Genomic DNA, 22,348 nt, shown 5'->3' on the forward strand with positions numbered 1-22,348 from the left:
CAGTCTGCTCTTCCTCCACTGCACTAGACTTCACCTGGTCTGTTCTACCGGACTTACATGACAGTGATCATTTTCCAATCATTCTTACTTCTCCTTGCTATTCACCACCTTTCCGTAGCCCTCGCTGGCAATTTGATCGGGCAAATTGGGATCTTTACTCACACCTCACTGCTTTTAGTGAGGTTCCTTCTTCATCCTCCATTGATGAGCTCCTACACATCTTCTCGACGTCAGTTTATACCGCAGCTTCTCATTCTATACCCTAAACCTCAGGCAGGCATTCTCAGAAGTGCGTGCCTTGGTGATCTCCTGCTTGTGCTCGTACAGTACGTTTGAAATGCGCTGCATGGGGCAGGTACCGGTACAATAGAACCGCTGAGAGACTTCTTGATTTTAAGCAGAAGCGTGCGATCGCTCGCCGTGTCATCCGTGAAGCTAAACGCACTTGTTGGCGAGACTATGTTTCCACCATCACCTCTGCTTCTTCTATGAGTGCAGTCTGGAAAAAAGTGAAGAAATTGAGTGGTAAATACTCTCCTGACCCGGCTCCTGTTTTATGGGTCGCTGGTGTTGATGTAGCAAACCCCCTCGACGTTGCCATTGAACTTGGCACACATCTGGTCCGTATTTCCCGAGGGCTCCATCTATGCCCCTCGTTTCTTTCCTCAAAGTCTGCCAGAGAGTTAGTACCCTTGGACTTTTCTTCTCTCAGAGAAGAACAGTATAATGTGCCTTTTACACTTCAAGAACTAGAGGCAACGCTGTCAGCTTGCCGATCATCGGCAGCTGGGCCTGACGACATTCATATTCCTATGTTACAACATTTACATCGGTCAGCCCTTGTAGTCCTCTTACACCTCTTCAATCTTATTTGGGCACAAGGAGTTCTTCCCCAGCTGTGGAAATCTGCCATTGTTCTCCCTTTCCGCAAACCGGGTACTACAGGACATGATGCCTCCCACTATCGTCCCATCACTCTTACTAGTGCAGTTTGCAAAGTGATGGAACGTCTCGTAAATCGACATTTAATGTGGTATTTAGAGACACACAACAGTCTCTCCGCTAGTCAATATGGCTTTCGTAAGGGTCGTTCTACCATAGACCCCTTACTACGCTTGGATACGTATGTTCGTAATGCCTTTGCGAATAATCACTCAGTTATTGCCATATTTTTTGACCTTGAGAAGGCATATGACACAACTTGGAGGTATAATATTTTGGCCCAGGCCCATTCCTTAGGCCTCCGAGGCAATCTACCATCCTTCCTTAAGAACTTTTTAACTGACAGACATTTCCGTGTTCGAGTCAATAATGTTCTTTCCCCGGACTTCGTCCAAGCTGAAGGTGTCCCTCAGGGATGTGTTCTAAGCACAACACTTCTTCTCCTTGCTATAAATGATTTGGCCTCTGTTCTTCCACCCAATATTTGGTCATCACTATGTTGATGACTTCGCTATTGCTTGTGCAGGCACTGACTGCCATCTTATTGCAGTTTCTCTCCAGCATGCGGTCGACCGTGTTTCCACTTGGGCCACCACGCATGGGTTTAAATTTTCAAGTACCAAAACTCACCAAATTACTTTCACTAGACACTCTGTTATCTCCGATCATCCTTGGTATCTCTATGGCTCCCGTATCCCCGAACGTGATCCAGTCAGGTTTCTAGGCCTTCTCTTTGACCGTAGGTTATCCTGGAAACCTCACATTACCTCTCTGAAGGCAACTTGTCACAGCCGGCTAAACCTTCTTAAAACCCTTGCTCATCTTTCCTGGGGAGCTGATCGTTGAACTCTGCTTCGCCTACATTCAGCCCTCGTTTTATTGAAACTCGATTATGGTGACCAGATTTATTCCGCGGCCTCCCCTGCTACTCTCTCTAGCCTTAACTCTATCCATCACCAAGGATTACGTTTGTGCCTTGGTGCTTTTCGCTCTTCCCCTGTTGAGGGCCTCTATGCAGAAGCGAATGTTCCATCCTTGTCTGATCGCCGTGATGCCCATTGCCTTCGCTACTATGTACGCTCTCACGATCTACACAATCCTTCCATTTATAGAATGGTCACCGATATTAGTAGACATTCTTTATTCGTTCACCGCCCCTGTTTGCTCCGTCCCTTTTCTCTTCGCCTACATTCACTCTTGTCTTCCCTTCAGTTACCACCTTTATATGTTCATGTAGCATCTCACTTTTCCCTACCCCCCTGGGAAGTTCCAGCTGTTTGGGTCTGTTCTTTCTCACTCCCTTGCTCGAAAGCTCAACTGCCTACGGTGGCTTCCCGCTCTCTTTTTCTTGATCACTTCCACTCCCATTCTCATGCCACCGCTGTGTACACAGATGGCTCTAAGTCTTCAGACGGCGTCGGATTCGCAGCAGTGTTTCCGGACAGCGTCGTGCGGGGGCATTTACTATCTTTGGCTAGCATTTTTACTGCTGAACTGTATGCCATTCTTGCAGCACTTATTCATATTGCATCTATGCCTGTGTCATCATTTGTGATAGTCTCAGACTCCCTTAGTGCTCTACAGGCTATATGAAAATTTGATACATCTCACCCCCTAGTTCTCCGTATCCAACTTTGGCTACGCCGTATCTCTACGAAGCATAAAGATATTATTTTTTGTTGGGTCCCTGGTCATGTCGATGTACAGGGCAATGAACAGGCAGACACTGCTGCGCGGTCACCAGTACATGACCTACCAATTTCCTATAGAGGTGTTCCATTTCTGGACTATTTTGCTACAATAGCTGCCCACCTTCGCGCCCGTTGGCAACAACGTTGGTCAACTCTGCTTGGTAACAAACTTCATTCTATTAAACCGAGCATAGGTTACTGGCCGTGTTCTTGTCATCAGTGCCGTGGTTGGGAGACCACTCTCTCCCGTCTTCGCATTGGCCACACTCGTCTTACTCACGGGTGTCTCATGGAGAGGCACCCTGTACCTCTCTGTGAGCAGTGTCAAGTTCCAGTATCGATTAGCCACATTCTGTTAGACTGCCCTCTCTATCAACGAGCACGCAGAATTTACCTCCAACGCCGTCTTCGTTCTACTACTCTCTCTTTACCTTCCCTTCTTGCTGATGGACCCTCCTTTAATCCTGACTCTCTCATTGACTTCTTGACAACAACTGATTTACTCCACAAACTCTGATGATGATACCTTATGCACTCCCCTCAGCCCTTTCTAGCTCAGTCTCTTGCTGCCCTTTACCCTTTCACCATCCACTGCTCCGTTGTTATCCGTAACCTATTACTCATCCACCTCCCTTTTGCCACCTGATGCCCTCGCTTCCTTCCTGCCCTGCAGCGCTGTATAGCCCTTGTGGCTTAGCGCTTCTTTTTGATTATAATAATAATAATCCAGATTTTCCTCCACCACGATGCTGTGAACACTAACTCCAAGGCTGAGGGACTGATTACCTCATCTTTTGCATATAGTTCTACTGTCTTCTAATTATGTCCTAGAATCTGTATTGATAAAGCCACTGGCTGGTGAAACGTCTACAATAAAGATATCCAGATGTTGCACATGTGTCTTAACTTTCATATTGTTGGTATTTTATACCTTTCTTGCACAAGGTTTATTTTTAAGACATCTCTTATTCATACTGGCCAGGTTGTGGCAACAACCACCAACATTCTTATTTTGGATGCTGTGCAAATGATGAAAGAGATGACTGTGGCTGTATAGCCCTTGTGGCTTAGCGCTTCTTTTTGATTATAATAATAATAATAATAATAATAATAATAATAATAATAATAATATGAATGAGAAGTTGGATGTCCTGGCTTTAAGTGAAACAAAGCTGAAGAGGGTGAGAGAGTTTCAGTGGGGAGAAATAAATGAGATTAGGTCAGGGGTTTCAAATAGAGTTAGAGTTAAAGAAGGAGCAGTAATAATGAAGTTTACCCGGAGTTTACCTGGAGAGAGTTTCGGGGGTCAACGCCCCCGCGGCCCGGTCTGTGACCAGGCCTCCTGGTGGATCAGCGCCTGATCAACCAGGCTGTTGCTGCTGGCTGCACGCAAACCAACGTACGAGCCACAGCCCGGCTGATCAGGAACTGACTTTAGGTGCTTGTCCAGTGCCAGCTTGAAGACTGCCAGGGGTCTGTTGGTAATCCCCCTTATGTGTGCTGGGAGGCAGTTGAACAGTCTCGGGCCCCTGACACTTATTGTATGGTCTCTTAACGTGCTAGTGACACCCCTGCTTTTCATTGGGGGGATGGTGCATCGTCTGCCAAGTCTTTTGCTTTCGTAGTGAGTGATTTTCGTGTGCAAGTTCGGTACTAGTCCCTCTAGGATTTTCCAGGTGTATATAATCATGTATCTCTCCCTCCTGCGTTCCAGGGAATACAGGTTTAGAAACCTCAAGCGCTCCCAGTAATTGAGGTGTTTTATCTCCGTTATGCGCGCCGTGAAAGTTCTCTGTACATTTTCTAGGTCGGCAATTTCACCTGCCTTGAAAGGTGCTGTTAGAGTGCAGCAATATTCCAGCCTAGATAGAACAAGTGACCTGAAGAGTGTCATCATGGGCTTGGCCTCCCTAGTTTTGAAGGTTCTCATTATCCATCCTGTCATTTTTCTAGCAGATGCGATTGATACAATGTTATGGTCCTTGAAGGTGAGATCCTCCGACATAATCACTCCCAGGTCTTTGACGTTGGTGTTTCGCTCTATTTCGTGGCCAGAATTTGTTTTGTACTCTGATGAAGATTTAATTTCCTCATGTTTACCATATCTGAGTAATTGAAATTTCTCATCGTTGAACTTCATATTGTTTTCTGCAGCCCACTGAAAGATTTGGTTGATGTCCGCCTGGAGCCTTGCAGTGTCTGCAATGGAAGACACTGTCATGCAGATTCGGGTGTCATCTGCAAAGGAAGACACGGTGCTGTGGCTGACATCCTTGTCTATGTCGGATATGAGGATGAGGAACAAGATGGGAGCTAGTACTGTGCCTTGTGGAACAGAGCTTTTCACCGTAGCTGCCTCGGACTTTACTCTGTTGACGACTACTCTCTGTGTTCTGTTAGTGAGGAAATTATAGATCCATCGACCGACTTTTCCTGTTATTCCTTTAGCGCGCATTTTGTGCGCTATTACGCCATGGTCACACTTGTCGAAGGCTTTTGCAAAGTCTGTATATATTACATCTGCATTCTTTTTGTCTTCTAGTGCATTTAGGACCTTGTCGTAGTGATCCAGTAGTTGAGACAGACAGGAGCGACCTGTTCTAAACCCATGTTGCCCTGGGTTGTGTAACTGATGGGTTTCTAGATGGGTGGTGATCTTGCTTCTTAGGACCCTTTCAAAGATTTTTATGATATGGGATGTTAGTGCTATTGGTCTGTAGTTCTTTGCTGTTGCTTTACTGCCCCCTTTGTGGAGTGGGGCTATGTCTGTTGTTTTTAGTAACTGAGGGACGACCCCCGTGTCCATGCTCCCTCTCCATAGGATGGAAAAGGCTCGTGATAGGGGCTTCTTGCAGTTCTTGATGAACACAGAGTTCCATGAGTCTGGCCCTGGGGCAGAGTGCATGGGCATGTCATTTATCGCCTGTTCGAAGTCATTTGGCGTCAGGATAACATCGGATAGGCTTGTGTTAATCAAATTTTGTGGCTCTCTCATAAAAAATTCATTTTGATCTTCGACTCTCAGTCTGGTTAGCGGCTTGCTAAAAACTGAGTCATATTGGGACTTGAGTAGCTCACTCATTTCCTTGCTGTCATCTGTGTAGGACCCATCTTGTTTAAGTAGGGGCCCAATACTGGGCGTTGTTCTCGATTTTGATTTGGCATAGGAGAAGAAATACTTTGGGTTTCTTTCGATTTCATTTATAGCTTTTAGTTCTTCCCGCGATTCCTGACTCCTAAAGGATTCTTTTAGCTTAAGTTCGATGCTTGCTATTTCTCTGACCAGTGTCTCCCTGCGCATTTCAGATATATTGACCTCTTTTAGCCGCTCTGTTATTCTTTTCCGTCGCCTGTAAAGGGAGCGCCTGTCTCTTTCTATTTTACATCTACTCCTCCTTTTTCTTAGAGGAATAAGCCTTGTGCATACATCGAGTGCCACCGAGTTAATCTGTTCTAGGCATAAGTTTGGGTCTGTGTTGCTTAGTATATCTTCCCAGCTTATATCGGTTAGGACTTGGTTTACTTGGTCCCACTTTATGTTTTTGTTATTGAAGTTGAATTTGGTGAATGCTCCCTCGTGACTAGTCTCATTTTGTCGGTCTGGGGCTCCTCGCATACATGTCTGAACCTCAATTATGTTGTGATCTGAGTATATTGTTTTTGATATGGTGACATTTCTTATCAGATCATCATTGTTAGTGAATATGAGGTCTAGTGTATTCTCCAGTCTAGTAGGCTCTATTATTTGCTGGTTTAAATTGAATTTTGTGCAGAGATTTAAAAGCTCGTGTGAGTGTGAGTTTTCATCAGAGCTGCCTCCTGGTGTTATTACTGCAACAATATTATTTGCTATATTCCTCCATTTTAGGTGCCTTAAGTTGAAATCCCCCAGGAGCAAGATGTTGGGTGCAGGAGCTGGAAGATTTTCCAGACAGTGGTCAATTTTTAACAGCTGTTCCTGGAATTGCTGGGATGTTGCATCCGGAGGCTTGTAGACTACCACAATGACTAGGTTTTGGTTCTCGACCTTTACTGCTAAAACTTCCACTACGTCATTTGAGGCATTAAGCAGTTCTGTGCAAACAAGTGACTCTGCAATGTACAGGCCAACCCCCCCCTTTTGCCTGTTCACTCTGTCACATCTGTATAGGTTGTAACCTGGGATCCATATTTCATTGTCCAAGTGATCCTTTATGTGGGTCTCAGTGAAAGCCGCGAACATTGCCTTTGCCTCTGCAAGCAGTCCACGGATGAAAGGTATTTTGTTGTTTGTTGCTGGCTTTAGACCCTGTATATTTGCAAAGAAGAATGTTATCGGACTGGTGGTATTGTTGGTACTGGGGGGGGATTTTTTTTCCGGCATTAGTATCTGTATCTGTTGGTTTGGAGTGGAGGCCATCGACTGTGGTTCCACTCCAGGAATGACTGGATTTGATGTACGATTTCTGCCATTTCCTGCCAGTTTTTTTTTCTTCCTGGCACTAAAAAACCTCTCCCTCTTGAGTGGCTGTGGCTACCCAGGTTTTTCCATGGCCTGGATGTTTTGTATCTTTTTGTCCCCTTTAGATGGTATGCCTGGCAATTTAAGTTATAGCACAGTCTTTCCTGTACTGAAGAGGTACACATTTCAGGGTGAAAAAGCTTACAGGAAGGGAGTTTGCATTTTCCTGTTGTCATATGGGCATGGCATTTTCTAGGGTGGTCATAGTTGCACGTCCCATCTGTTTTTCCAGATTTCCCATGCCAGCAGATACCAAGTGCATAGTATGTGCACAGGCTTGGTTTCCGCTTGCCTTGGGTTTCTGTGACTGTATTCCCTGTTGGTGCATGTTTCCCTGTCTTACTTCTATCCTCCCTAGCACCAACAATGGAGCTCCCACCAGTTGTTTTTGGTAATTTATCCTCACTATTGCTATTGGAGTCCTCTTGTTTGCTATTTCCTGCGGTATTTCTAGTTTGCAATATTGGTTTTATCTTATCTTTGACTACACTTGTTTCCCTACTATGGCTCCTGTCCCCTATGAGGTCATTTATATGTATTCCTTCCTGCGTATAATTCCCGACTACCTGGACAAAATCTCCAGCTTCACCATTACTGTCTCCCAGGACAGTATCTCCAGCTTCACCATTTCTGTCTCCCAGGACAGCACCTCCAGCTTCACCATTACTGTCTCCCAGGACAGCACCTCCAGCTTTACTATTACTGTCTCCCAGGACATCACCTCCAGCCTTACAGTTTGTGACTACATGGCCAGTATCAAGGGCAGTACCATTCAGCCCAGACTTTTTATGTTCCCATCTGTTGTAGAAAGCTTCCAGGTTTTCTATGAAAGCAGCTTTGATGTTGTCCTCTTTTAATACCCTTGTGATTTTAGTCCACAGATTTTCCTCATTTGGGCATACCCAGAAACACTTCTCTGTTTTAATACTGCTTGTAGCTAGTTCTGGGATATCTGCACAAGGGGCGTGACACCAATTTCCACAAAAATGACAATTTATCCATGTGGAAGCCCGTTTGTTTGACTGACCACAGACTACACACAGCTTCATAATGATTTGAATGGTTGATTTACTGCAATTCTACTAGCAACCTCTTGAATATTATATTAATAACCTTAAATGAAGCTCTAGCTATTTGTATTTCTGTTTCTAACTCTTTTTGTATATTGGACAGCTTACCGTCACGTTCCTGATTTTTAATGTTTGTGTTTATAAGGGCGCCTACAACCCCATCCGTTTACAGTCTGCTTTATTGTCCAACGAAACTGTTTGAAACCAGTCCCGGGTTCGGACCAGTCAAGGGTTCGGACCAGTCAAGGGTCCGGACCAGTCGATCTGCTCTGATCAGTGGGTCACTTATTTAAAACATACTGGTCGGTGATTTGAGCTAACACATGAAGGATCTACTGGAAATTATCTACCCGAGTAATATGTGATTTGACTGATACAAAAGTATAACTTGCGTGTTGAAGAGCCGGTGATATCTGGCAGCTCCTACAATGACGAACGGTCACCTCCTTGTTTATCAATCGCTGTATCTGGCTTTTCTATTTTTTTTTTTTTTTCCGTCTCCACCGCAATAAATGCTATATTATCACTATAGTTGACTGGTGCAAATTTTGGAGGAAGGACGCTTTTTCTGTAGTAATAATTGCTTCTCGTTGTGTATATTGCGACCGCTGGTAACTACAGGTTATATGAAATTCACAGTAACGTCTCGTATTTCAAGAAAAGAAACTAATGAAAGTCACTCCACTCCACTAAGTACCATTATAATACTGGTTAGTTGCTACTACAACACTGTATTCTGCTATTCACTGGTATCACTAGATTATATGCGAGTACACTAGCAGGCCAGGAAGATTATTAAAAACAGCTGACCTGTGGTAAGTTTCTGGCGACTTCTGGCACCTTCCTCTATAGGCTTATCACTTCATTTACAAATTCACCTGTTTTCAAATGACACTTTAGCCTTTATCATCAATATACTAGGGAGCCACTGTAGTATACACTATACACTATGTATACTCAATGATATCAGGGAGACTTTCTTTCCTCTGACATGAAAAGTTCAATTATTATTATTTTTTTCCACACGGGACACAGGCCTATGATTCCCCTCTGGCAGTAAACTCTGCTACGCAGTGCACACTAATTCTCCTTTTTTGACTCAGTATATAATGTTTTCCGCCCAAGATTGGTTCCAGGCGCTAGAGGGATGTATCGTATAGGATTGATGACACAAATTAAAGTTCTAGCACGTAAGAGCGACCGTGAAAACACGAGAAAACCGGGAGCACAACGAGGCACGCTGACACGCTGACAGCACGCCAGGGGTGCCAGGGGTAAATAAAAATGGGGAGCCTTTAATTGAGCCAGGAGGTCATCATAGTGTTTGCTTAAGGACCTGATGTTGTAGTTAAGTACTGATAGACTTTTAGCATTGTTTAGGATAGTGCTGGCTTGTGATGCTGTGTAATAAAGGCAGTTACTTTCCAATAGGTTTTGATTGAGCGTCAGATTATGGAGGTTTAGATCAGGGTCAACGTGATCAATCATCTTCTAGGTTTAAATTATGGTTATTTATATCCTGAGTTGTGTGTTGAGTTCTAGTACTGATATCTGTAGTGATGGGAAGTTTGGACAAGTATATACCTAAAGCATTTTGGTCATATAGAGTATAGTCACTAATACACATAATGAAGTTGATGTTGTCTATGTGTTGTGCTGGAATGAGCTAAAGTACAACTAGGTATAAACTAATAATATAAAAATACAAATTAAAAATATCACAAGACTCTCATTTGTAATTGCACTAAGGTCTAATATAATGACTTTGGTATAGTCTATGTATTGAGTTAGAATGAGCTATAGTACAACTAGGTTTAATCTAATAATATAAAAATGCAAATTAAAAATAGCACCAGACTCTCACTAGTAATTGCACAATGGTCTAATATAATGACTTTGGTATTGACTATGTATTGAGCTAGAATGAGCTATAGTACAACAAAGTTTAATCTAATAATATAAAGGCAAGGGGATTTTTTTTTTTTTTTTTTTTCAACAAGTCGGTCGTCTCCCACCGAGGCAGGATGACCCAAAAAAAAGAAAGAAAATCCCCAAAAAGAAAATACTTTCATCATCATTCAACACTTTCACCACACTCACACATTATCACTGCTTTTGCAGAGGTGCTCAGAATATAACAGTTTAGAAGCATATACGTATAGAGATACACAACATATCCCTCCAAACTGCCAAGGGGAAATATCTTCATTATTTATGATGGAAGAGGTGCTGAGTTTTGAGTTATTCTCTCCTGTGGAAAATGTGGTGCCTTTCCCATAAGAGAGATCCTCACCTCTGGGCACAAACTACACAAATTCCTTGCCAACATGCTAAGGTGACCAGTATTGAGGAGGAAGGGGGGGTGTTTTGCTGAAACTTTTAGCTAAAAAAAATAAATTGCAATCTATCTGAGCATACCAAAACACTGAGACTGATATCAATTTCTTATTAGTGAAATTCTTGGATATGGCAAATAAAAACTAACCTCAGCAATGTTTCTACACCACTGTATTAGCATGTGACCCAAGATTTGATATTCTGTGGCTTTATTCTGTAGATTCTGGTATAGCTGCAGTAAGGAGCCAATTACTTCATCACGCTGACCCCCATCGTCACCTGGTAAAATAAAGAATATGTATTGATATGTACAAAAGTGGGATATTAGTGCATATCACTTTTATGTTAAACATACAACACCATAATAAATATGCTTTACAATTTGTTTTAAATTACAACTATTTATCAAGAAATAATGATAAATGAAATTAAAACTTTTAATTGAATTATTTCTGTTGATACTGAACAACTGTAAGCTCATGGTATAAGATACCTTTGTACGACATGACTTCTGCTCTCGTCATCATGTTCTGAATATCTTCTTGAGTTTTCTTTACAGCAGACACATAAATGTTTAGTCTCTGTTCCAGTGTATTAGCCATGCCTTCAGGGTCTGCAGTGTTTCCTCTTAAGAGTGGGCAGAAATCTGTTTCCATTTGAGACATTTCAGACTGCATCTAAAAAAAAAATCAGAAATACTTCATTAGCAAAAGTAAGACTATGATGTGCGAGATACTCAAAGATATTGACTAGGTAAACAATGACAGAACATTAGATATGAGAGTGACCAAACAAAAGGACACAGATGGAAGTTGTACACACAGATGAGTGGCTGGGATATTAGGAAATATTTTTCGATGCAAGAATACTGAACAACATGAATGAGCTAGGTGAAACTGATGAGGTAAACTCTTGAAATGTGTGGAAAATTTTGCATTTATGTCAAATCTGATCAAATTTTATTTCCATTAATTCAGCTCAGGAATTACATTTTTGGAAAGACTAAATCCAGTACTGATGAACTACTAAATATCAGTACAAGTATTCCGATACAAAATATAAATCGTAATTTCAGTTTTGTGTGACAATTCAGCATGAATAAATTCTATATTTCTGTAGGTGTCTGGTCAAAATTGCTAACAACATTATGAAGTCAATGTCTTTGGGACCGAAATTAATTTCAGCGCATTAAAAACTGGACTGTACTCGCACTAAGTGACCACTTTAGTTAAACAGAGAAGTTTATCTGCAAAATCAAACTACTGGATTAAGTTGGTCCAAAGTTAAGAGACAAGATAAAGAGTTAAAGCTTACCCTCCCCCTCCCTCACTGCAAACTCAAATATGTAATTGCACACACATATATACAGTACATTCTGATATGCAACATTGCTCAGCAATATAATGGAGTGTCATAATTCCTTTAATTTTTAGTCATTTTTTCTCTTACCTTACTGACATTTTCTCTGTAAGTCTTCCATAGAACCATCATTTCTTTGGTTGCAGTAATCTTCATGTGGAAGTGAGAATGCAAGTCAGTGATAACAAGACGCCGTTTGCCTAGATGCTCCAGTATAGATTCCACACACAACACTGCACGATTTGAGTCCAAGTAAGGATCCTCTGCCTAATGGATAAATAAAACATTAAGTGATATACAGTAACTACTTTTAATTTCGTCTAAAGAAAGGATATTATTTGTAAGTAAAAGAGATTGTGAACCAACAGCAAAATATGGGACAGTTACCAGAGATCTGGAAGACAGCAAATGTAGTCATTATATTTAAAAAAGGAGATAGACAGGAGGCATTAAAGTACAGACCAGTTTCTATTACATGCATACCTTGTAAGGTAATGGAGAAAATTAGCAGAGTGGTAGAACACTTGGAATGAAGTGGTTTCATAAACAATAACCATCATGGGCTTAGGAATGGCAAACACTGTTTTATTAACTCGTTGAAGTTCTATGATAAAGTAACAGATATGAGAGAAGAGGAAGAGAGAGTTGTGTGGATTTCATTTTTTTGTTTTTACACTGCAAAAAGGAATTGGATATTGTACCCCACAAGGGGCTGGGCCAAAAACTTGAGATTCAGGCAGGAATAACTCCAGTGAATGAAAGAGTATCTTAATGAAAGCGAGCAAAGAGTGACTGTCAGGAGACATCAGAATGGGGAAGAATAACTAGTGGTGTTATGCAAGGATCAGTATTAGAACCAGTACCGTTTCTGGTTTATTTGAATGACAATCCAGATACATCTCTGTTGGCTGGTGGTATGCTACTAATGAGAATAAAAACAGATAAATGTAAGGAGAGGCTCTATAGGGATCTGGACAAATTGCAAGAGTAGTCAGGTAAGTTATTACTTGAATTCAATCCTAGTAAATGCAAGGTCATGAAGTGGGGAAAGAGCAAGAAGACCGGAAAAAGGGTAAAGATTAGAGAGATGGAAGTGCCTGACTTCACTCAAACAAAAAGATCTAAGGGTGAGCATAGTGCCCAGTATATTGCCAGAGGCTAACATCAGCTAGATAACCTCTGCAGCTAATACTCATCTGGCAAATTTAAGAGTAGCTTTCAGGACTCTTAGTCATTCTGTGCCCTTTATACAACATATGTTTGGCCCATCTTATAGTATGCAGCACCAGTATGAAGCCTGTACCTGAAAAAGCATGTTACAAAACTGGAGAAAATGCAGAAATATACAAGGATTGTCTCTGAGCAAAGGGGCATAAGCTACGAGAAGAAGCTGACAGAATTGGACCTAATGACATTGGAGGACATAAGAACTGGAAAAATCATGATAACACACAAAATACTTGGCAAAGTTGTTAAGGTAGACAAGAACAAGCTGTTTGACAGGCAAGAAATAGGAACACAAGTATTTCTTAAATCTCATAGTAGTCAGGAAGTGGAATGATCTTAGTGAGGAAACAGTAGAGGCAGACTCCATATGTAATTTTAAGAGCAGGTACAAAAGGATCCATGAGACTAAGAGGGAGTGAATGTGAAGAGTAGCAAGTTAAGAGGTGGGGTCAGGATCTGAGAATCATCCCCTACAGCCACAAATACGTGAGTACATAAAATATCATAAAATAATAATGTTTTGCTTGAAGGGAAGCTTTATCAAGTTATACAGAAAACAAGTAAACTACTGAAGACAGTCCATGATCTCAAGACAACTCCTGGGTATAAATATACATGTATAACATACAACACCTACAAGGGACAAGACCACATACCTTATGACCTGGGAAAGAGACAAACTCATACTACGTGAGAATCAAAGGACGGAGAAAATGGTTGGAAGGTGCCTTCAAGATTTATAATACTATACAGCAAAATCCAGATGAATTCATGCTCACAAAAATCTCTTTAAACTGTCCTACATCACTTACCAACAAATGACATCACCCATGAAGCAGCAGAAGTCACATTACTTAGATCTTCACCTCACTCTTCACCTGTCTATACAATCTGCAAACTTATGCAGTAATGCAAGTTCTCACCCCATTGTTCACCTGCCAGACAGCTAGCACGTGACATCTATGTTTCAACACAAGTCACAATAAACAGGTCCTCACCTCCCTCTTCATCCTATCAGACAACTAATATAAGGAGTAGTTTACATGTTTTCTGCAAAACTTGATAAAGTTTAAACTAAAGTGATACATCATTACAATAAAAGCTTCCATTGCTTTGTCTTCATATTACTTGGAAATCAAATGAAATGCCAGACTGCTACAAGCTCTAAAATTAAACAAAAATTGTGTGAATGTGACAATGAGTGCTATTTGACTTGCACACAACACAATTAAGCTTTACTGGATAAAGGGTTCCAGCATCACTTACACTTCTAACATCTTGACAGAATGCTTTTCCTGTGTTACAAAGGTCAAGATACAGCTTCTGAACTTGTTCCCACATAGCTTCTACCTCAGCACCCCGATCTTCTCCCTGAGCTTCTTTAAGGAGTAATTCAAGGGCTTCATGTGCATTATTCACAGCCTCAGCATCTTCGTGGAACTTAACATACTTTTCACTAATTATAATACGAACATCTGTGTGGAATATTGAAACATTAAGAGTACTGATGATTGCATTAAAACATTTATTCAAAAACTTTTATAATCTGCACTACATGCAACTTTATTTAGTTTTAGGCAAACAATCTTTGCATAATAACTTACTCTAATAAAGGAATATATGATAACTAGAGAGACTAACAGCTGCATGAAAGTGAGTTATAAGAATGTGAGAGAGGTATAGGAATGAGTTTAAAATATCACTGAGAATGTTAAGTTGTAGGGATGTGAGGGGGTACTGGTGCAAGTTATAAGTGTTACAGGGATGTGGAGAGGTATGGGAGTGAATTATTAGGGTTTGGATTCATGTGGTGAGCCATTAATGGATCTCATACAAAAAAGTGGATGGACGAGATGAGTATTTTCTGTAGAGTGGCTTAGATAAACTTGAGGTGGGTACCTAAGGATGAAATTTCCTTTACAGTACCTCTTGTTTTTATTTTTTTGACACACTGATTGTCTCCCACTGAGGTAGGGTGACCCCAAAAAGAAATACTTTCACCATCATTTACTCTATCACTCTCTTGCCAGAGATGCACAGACACTGCAGTTCAGATGTTTGTCCAATATTTCCACCTCTCCTTCAGAGTGCAGGCACTGTACTTCCCATCTGCAGGACTCAAATCTGGATAACCAGTTTCCCTGAATTACTTCACAAAGTGTTACCTAGCTCACACTCCAACAGCTCGTCAAGTCCCAAAAATCAGTGGCCTTCAATCACTCTTATCTAACATGCTCACACACAGCTGCTGTATGTCCAAGCCCCTCACACACAAAACCTCCTTTACCCGTAATTCATGTAGTGAACCCATTTATTTCATATTTAAAAAGAGTGAGTTGAAAGCCAATACAGTGGACCCTTGGTTTTCGTGATTAATCCATTCCAGAGTTCCAGAGAGTCTGCCAAAAACCAAAATTCACGAAAACCAAAACCATTTTTCCCATAAGAAATAATGTAAATCCAAATAATCCGTTCCAGACACCCAAAAGTATTAACAAAAAATAATTTCATCACACTTCCCTTTACTGAAGATTTGTTTGTTGGCGACACTGTTTTTCTTGAACCCTCTGGGATTTTCAGAGTGACACACCAGTAAAGGCTTCACTTTGTAATCCCAACAAGCATTATCACAGAACAAGAGAGTTAGCCTGTCTTTTATAGGCTTGTGTCCTGGCAGTGCCTTTTCCTCCTGCATGATGTAGGTCCTCTTTGGCATTTTCTTCCAAAAGAGGCCTGCTTCATCACAACTGAACACTTGTTGGGGGAGGAATTCTTCTGCCTCTGCGCTCTTTTTGAATTCATGCACAAATTTTTCAGCCGCATGTTTATCTGAACTTGCTCCCTCACCATGCCTTACAACACTGTGTATGCCACTTCACTCCTTGAAATTTTTGAACCAGCCTTTGCTGGCCTTAAATTCACTAACAGCAGCACTTATTCCAGGCATTTTCTTTATGAGATCGGCATGCAGTTGCCTTGCCTTTTCGCAAATTATCAACTGCACAACACTATCTCCCGCTAATTGCTTTTGGTGGGCCCACAACAACAATAATTTCTCCACATGTTCGACTGTTTGTGACCTCTGTTTCGTTATCACATCAGCTTCTTTGATTTCCTTTTTCTTTCCCATGATGGAAGTGATCACTGAATGGGGCTTCCCGTACATCCTGGCAAGATCGGCCACACGTATGCCACTTTCATATTTCTCTATTTCTTTCTTTCTTTAATTCTATCATGTGTCTCACCTTCTTTACCAAAGGCCTGGCATTAGGAGCTTTCTTTATGGCCATGGTGGGTTACTTAGCAGTTGCAAGCACAAAAAACACTGGATTATTGCGAAATGTTTCGTATGAATGCAGGGTGTTGCTCACTTGCCGAGAAACAATGCCAGACTGGCGCTGAATGAGTCTGTAGCAGGCTTTGTGCGCATGGGGCCATTGGGACATGTTCCGTACCACTGCCAAAATCCAAAGGAAATTACGAAAACCAAGGCTATATTTTGACAAAAAAAGTTGCCGATAACCAAAATTCATGATAACCAAGACTCACGAAAACCAAGGGTCCACTGTACCTGTGTTTTACTAAATATATTATCTCTTTCTAAACCTTAATTTCAATTCCCTTAAAAATATGAAAAAAATATGGTGGGTGAGTTTGACCTAAATGAACATGACAAGGTCAATGGAAGACTGAAAAGAAAAAGGTGAAGACGGGAAAATATGTCTAAGACTAATTACTATTAAGTGTGTGTCTCTAGAGATATGAGATATGGTGCATCATCCCAAATGTCTGGAAACAGACATTTGGAAGAGTGGGGTCATCTGACTTATGATGTCCATGCACACCTGGCAGGACAGATACTGAGTGACAGTAAACAAGTTTCCTTCTCTGCCTTGCTTTCTATGAAGTACATAGTTTATATATGCCAATTACCCTAATTGTATAATACACTGTACTCAATTTTATAGAAATAAAATTTGTTCAGTTGAGTTCTAGTACCTTGATGGGAAACAGCTGATGTGAATAAAAGACAAAGGGGATGTTACTGAGGCCAGAAACATCCTGCTTGGTTGAGCATTAACTACAATATATCATGATACTTTAATTCAAATTTAACTTACTTTTATGAAACAGGTTTAAAATTTATGTTGGAACTGACCTAAGAGTTTCTTTAGCATTGCCCAATGCTCTTGAAGTGCCTGCATTTTTTCTTGATAGCCTGTTCCTTCTTCTGCTGACAAGTCGGGTAAGAGTTTGTCAAGGAAAGTTGAAAGCGCATCGATTTCGTTTTTCTTCTCCTGTAAAAGTAGTAATTGCTGAAATAATGGTTTAGTTGAAGTATAATAAATGAATTCAAAACTATCCAATGTTATTCTCATTACATTACAATAATCAAATCGCATATACAGTGGACCCCCACATAGCGATTTTAATCCGTGCAAGAGGGCTCATTGTTATGCGAAATGATCGGTATGCGAATGAATTTTCCCCATAAGAAATAATGGAAATCAAATTAATCTGTGCAAGACACCCAAAAGTATGAAAAAAAAATTTTTACCACATGAAATATACATTTTCCTACACACAAAGAGAAGGATACATGCACAATAGTAGAGTAGTACATGCACAATATATATTGTGCATGTACTACTCTACTAAATGAAGAATAAATGACACTTACCTTTATTGAAGATGCAGCAATGACTGATGAGACACTGTGTCCTGGGAGTGCCTTTTCCTCCTGAGTACTGTAGGTCCTGTTTGGCATTTTCTTCCAGAACAGGCCTTATCACACTGTGTATGCCACTACGATTCTTAAATCTCTCAAACCAACCTTTGCCTAGTTCCAGGCATTTTTCCCTGTTCACCTGGGTCTTAGTCGACTGGTGTGGGTTGCATCCTGGGAGACAAGATTAAGGACCCCAATGGAAATAAGTTAGACAGTCTTCGATGACACTGACTTTTTTGGGTTATCCTGGGTGGCAAATCCTCTGGGGTTAATTGTTTCTTGGTATTCTCAATAAGCCACACCAACAACAGTGGTACAGCAGCAGCAGCAGCAGCTGACAGTGCAGCAGCAGCAGCAGCTGACGGTGGTACAGCAGCAGCTGCAGCTGTACCACCAATAGTAGCGATGGTTGATTGGGGTTTATTATACAACCTGGCCAGTTCAGAGACACGCACTCCACTTTCATACTTATCAATGATCTTTTTCTTCATCTCTATAGTAATTCTCACCCTTATTGCTGTAGGGTTGGCACTAGAAGCTTTCTTGGGGCCCATGGTCACTTATTTTGCAGATAAAATCACCAAAAACACTGTAATAATACGAAATGTTCCGATTGTATGCTTGGATGTTACCGCGGAGGCTGGCTGGTAAACAATGCCACCGGAGGCACATGTGAGGCTGGCTAAGGGCGCACATTGGACGCATCTCGGACGAACAGCGGTGAGCGGGTTTTTGAGCGGTATGCGAGGCAAAATTTTTGCGATAAAAGCGAGCGGTATGCGGATTAAACGTTATGTGATGCCAACGGTATGCGGGGGTCCACTGTATACTCCACACAAAATTCAAAGATGACCATCTACCATAACATCATGACTGAGTGTTTGATGGAGGTGAAGGAAGTCTTTGGCAAGACTGAGGGAGCCACCTGGATCCTGATGTCCTTGCAGGAAAGCATCACCAATGCGAACCAGCCATGATTCAATCTGTATGGTAAACAATGCAGAAGCTAGTCATGTCAGAGGCAAAAGCACATAAGTCTCTCATTAAAATTTTATTAAGAAATTGCAATAAAGTAGATTCATTAACAAATTTAATTGCCTACTGCTATACTAAAAATATTTTTTCCAAGTATCTTATCTCCATGACAAGAATGCTGTCTCAATCATTAAACAACGATGGAGTGAGTGATGAAAGTTTTCTTTCCGGGTCAATGCACAAGGGGTATCCCATTGATACCTTAATGACATGTTTATTTCTATTACACAAGTTCTACTGCCAATATGTAAGTCTAACTCTGCCACAAAGGACTTTCCTAAGAGTTATGTAAGTCCCAATAAAGAGTGAATTAAAATTAAGAGACATGCAGAAATAAAGAAAAATGGACTGGGAATTTAACAGAAAACAAATAAAAAAATACATATCATAAATGAGGATGTTTAAGAAACATTACCATAAAAAATATACTGTATCTCTTTAGAAACCTTATGAATATACAGTTAAACCTGATTAATGGGTAGATGCAAGGTAATCTTATAAGATCTGTGGATGATCTGAACCTTTGCAAAGCTGAGTGAATTAGTAAACTCAAAGAAATCTTATTTGCATAACCATCCCAAAATTTTGAGCATAAATAAAAAAAAAACTCAATAAATGAATGAATTTAAAGTAAATGAAAGAGTACTATAATGAACATATCCTTTTATCTCTCACTACCCCAGCAAAAAAAAAAAAATAGAAAAAACCAACAAACTCAAAGAACTACAAGAAATGCCTTAGCATAAAACTTTACATCTAAAAAAAAAAAAAAAATTGGGAGCAAGCAATCAAAACAGGAGAATGAAGAGACCAAAGGTCTCTTATTAAGAAATCATGACTTTGTACAGTACATAGAACTACCGAATGTAGCAACAAACCAATACACAACAGGGTACACTGTATCAATGCAATACTGCACAACCATGATTCCAAGCTATGCTGCTGATTCTATTTTATAAACAAGTGAAACTTACAGTATTATACTGTTCAAGGAAGGCATTAGAGAGTTCTGTGCGTTGGAGAACTTGTTCAGTCGAAGACACACAGATGGAAGACAAGTTACTACGGCGGCGTTCCAGTTCTTCCACCACTAATGATATACCCTGAACAACAAGGAAAGGGTATATGAATAAAGGCAATCATGTTAAGAACATTCACTGACACACAGTGGACCCCCGCTTTACGATCAGCTCCCAATGCGACCAATTATGTAAGTGTATTTATGTAAGTGCGTTTGTACATGTATGTTTGGGGGTCTGAAATGGACTAATCTAATTCACAATATTCCTTATGGGAACAAATTCGTTCAGTAATGGCACTTGAACATACTTCTGAAATGAAATAATATCGTAAGCCGGGGGTCCATTGTACAGTGGACCCCCGCTTAACGATCACCTCCAAATGCAACCAATTATGTAAGTATATTTATGTAAGTGCGTTTGTACGTGTATGTTTGGGGGTCTGAAATGGACTAATCTACTTCACAATATTCCTTATGGGAAAAAATTCGGTCAGTACTGGCACCTGAACATACTACTGGAATTAAAAAAGTTCGTTAACCGGGGGTCCACTGTACTTGATATTTGCCACAAACTGTCAATGAATATGTGGTGATCTTTATATAGTACAGAACAATAAAAGAAAATATACAAGGGCTGTACAACACCTGTATACCATACATTGTTTCACAGAATGGTGAAAAGTAGAATTGAATCATCAAGCAAAATGTTCTATTTTGTTTTTATATTGAATAAGAAACTTAACAAAAAAAATAACATTTTTAATTCACTGCTAGAAGGGCTATTTTGAAATGCACTGTAAACTAGTGGCTTTCATTTGTGCCTACCAATGTTTTATTATATGTAAACTACATTATTTGTACCACATAAAGAAATAAAAATTGTACTGTATAATTTTTGTGAAAATTTTCAAAATATTGTACTTAATTTAAAGGAACTAGTACATACCAAAATATATAGCATTTTTAATTATCTTAAATATAGCTTTATATAAAGTGTGGCATGCAGTTCTTTTTAATATACCATATTTAAATATCTTTAATATACCATATTTAAATATCTTTGTAATTTTGGGAGGTAAACTCCCAAAATTTGAACAAGGCCTTAAGAAAAACAATTTTAAGCAAACAATTCAAAGTATGAAAAGGAAGTAAAAAGCCCTTTTTTTCATATGTATATAAATATCAAAAGCAAATAAAATGATTATCTTACCATATTATGAGGCTGATTTCTGCCACCAGTGACTTCAAGGATGGCATACCCTTCTGTCAGAGCAGGTTGGACAGCCTCCTCTACAACCCCCAACACTAGAGAGAGGCGCTGTGGTCCTTCTCGGCCAAGACCTGCAACTTGTACCTCAGCCTGGTCGAGCTTTGTTAATGCCTGCGTAAGGTAAGGAGAGTGAGTTTTAACTGAACGTAGCTGGCATTTACTTAACACATCATATAAAAACAATTGGTTATATTATTCTGTCTTATGGGATGAAAGTGTAAAGTAACAGAGTCTGTAGCTTGATCGCTAGAGCACTCATCTCACACATTGAGGTCCGGAGGTCGAATCCCCGGTACGGCTGGATAACATTAGGATGTGTTTCCATGGGATGCCTGCTATCCATGTTCACTCATCAGTATAAAATGGGTAACTGAGTGTTAGATGACTGGTGTGGGTAGCATCCTTGGACCAAGTTGGTCTAACTTGCCCAAGGTGCTCTGCATAACAAGCAGCTTTCTACATAGTAGTATGTCATTGATGTCAGCTAGGCCTGTACATCTTGTACATGTACATAGACCTACCATCCAACTTACGACCGAGCTTGGTTCGGACCAACTGGTCGTAAATCAAAATGGACATAAGTCGAACCTTACTACTGAATATGAACATCACATTTTTGTAATGATTTTATTTTATTGTTTTATTTTGCTATTTCATTTTTTTTACTTTACTTTTTATGCTGTTAGTGCTGTACGTATTTTATACTGTAAGGATTAGGAGAAATACTGTGTACAGCACAAACAGTTGTTTATTTCCCAGAATTTTGGCGTACAAAACATGGTCGTAATTTGAGTGGTCATATGTCGAGCAGGTCGTAAGTCATATGGTAGGTGTACTTGAAATTAAAAATACATTGGAGTATAAAACAAATTCCAACCACACAACAGAACGAAAAACTAATGTAAAAGACCATGGCGTGATAATGTCAGAGGATCTCACCTTCAAAGACCACAACATTGTATCAATCGCATCTGCTAGAAAAATGACAAAATGGATAATGAGAACCTTCAAAACTAGGGATGCCAAGCCCATGATAACACTCTTCAGGTCACTTGTTCTATCTAGGCTGGAATACTGCTGCACACTAACAGCACCTTTCAAGGCAGGTGAAATTTCTGACCTAGAAAATGTACAGAGAACCTTCATGGCACACATAACTGCGATAA

The 22,348-nt window shown here is 40.4% G+C and overlaps 1 protein-coding gene across 11 annotated transcripts in view; it reads right to left on the bottom strand.

Annotated features, from left to right (window-relative positions):
• Window positions 1-22,348, bottom strand: part of LOC128688791 (titin-like) — a 458,202-nt gene that overhangs the window by 223,317 nt on the left and 212,537 nt on the right. For all 11 annotated transcript variants that reach the window (XM_070085639.1, XM_070085635.1, XM_070085638.1 and 8 more), the window contains 8 exons: window positions 21,123-21,293; window positions 19,866-19,994; window positions 18,717-18,839; window positions 17,287-17,425; window positions 14,394-14,602; window positions 11,991-12,167; window positions 11,035-11,218; window positions 10,690-10,820 (listed from right to left, as the gene is read on the bottom strand). In XM_070085639.1, the coding sequence (XP_069941740.1) occupies window positions 10,690-10,820; window positions 11,035-11,218; window positions 11,991-12,167; window positions 14,394-14,602; window positions 17,287-17,425; window positions 18,717-18,839; window positions 19,866-19,994; window positions 21,123-21,293 (1,263 nt within the window). The remainder of the gene's footprint in view (window positions 1-10,689; window positions 10,821-11,034; window positions 11,219-11,990; window positions 12,168-14,393; window positions 14,603-17,286; window positions 17,426-18,716; window positions 18,840-19,865; window positions 19,995-21,122; window positions 21,294-22,348) is intronic.

The sequence above is a fragment of the Cherax quadricarinatus genome, chromosome 16, assembly GCF_038502225.1.
Source record: "Cherax quadricarinatus isolate ZL_2023a chromosome 16, ASM3850222v1, whole genome shotgun sequence".
Lineage (NCBI taxonomy): Eukaryota > Metazoa > Arthropoda > Malacostraca > Decapoda > Parastacidae > Cherax > Cherax quadricarinatus.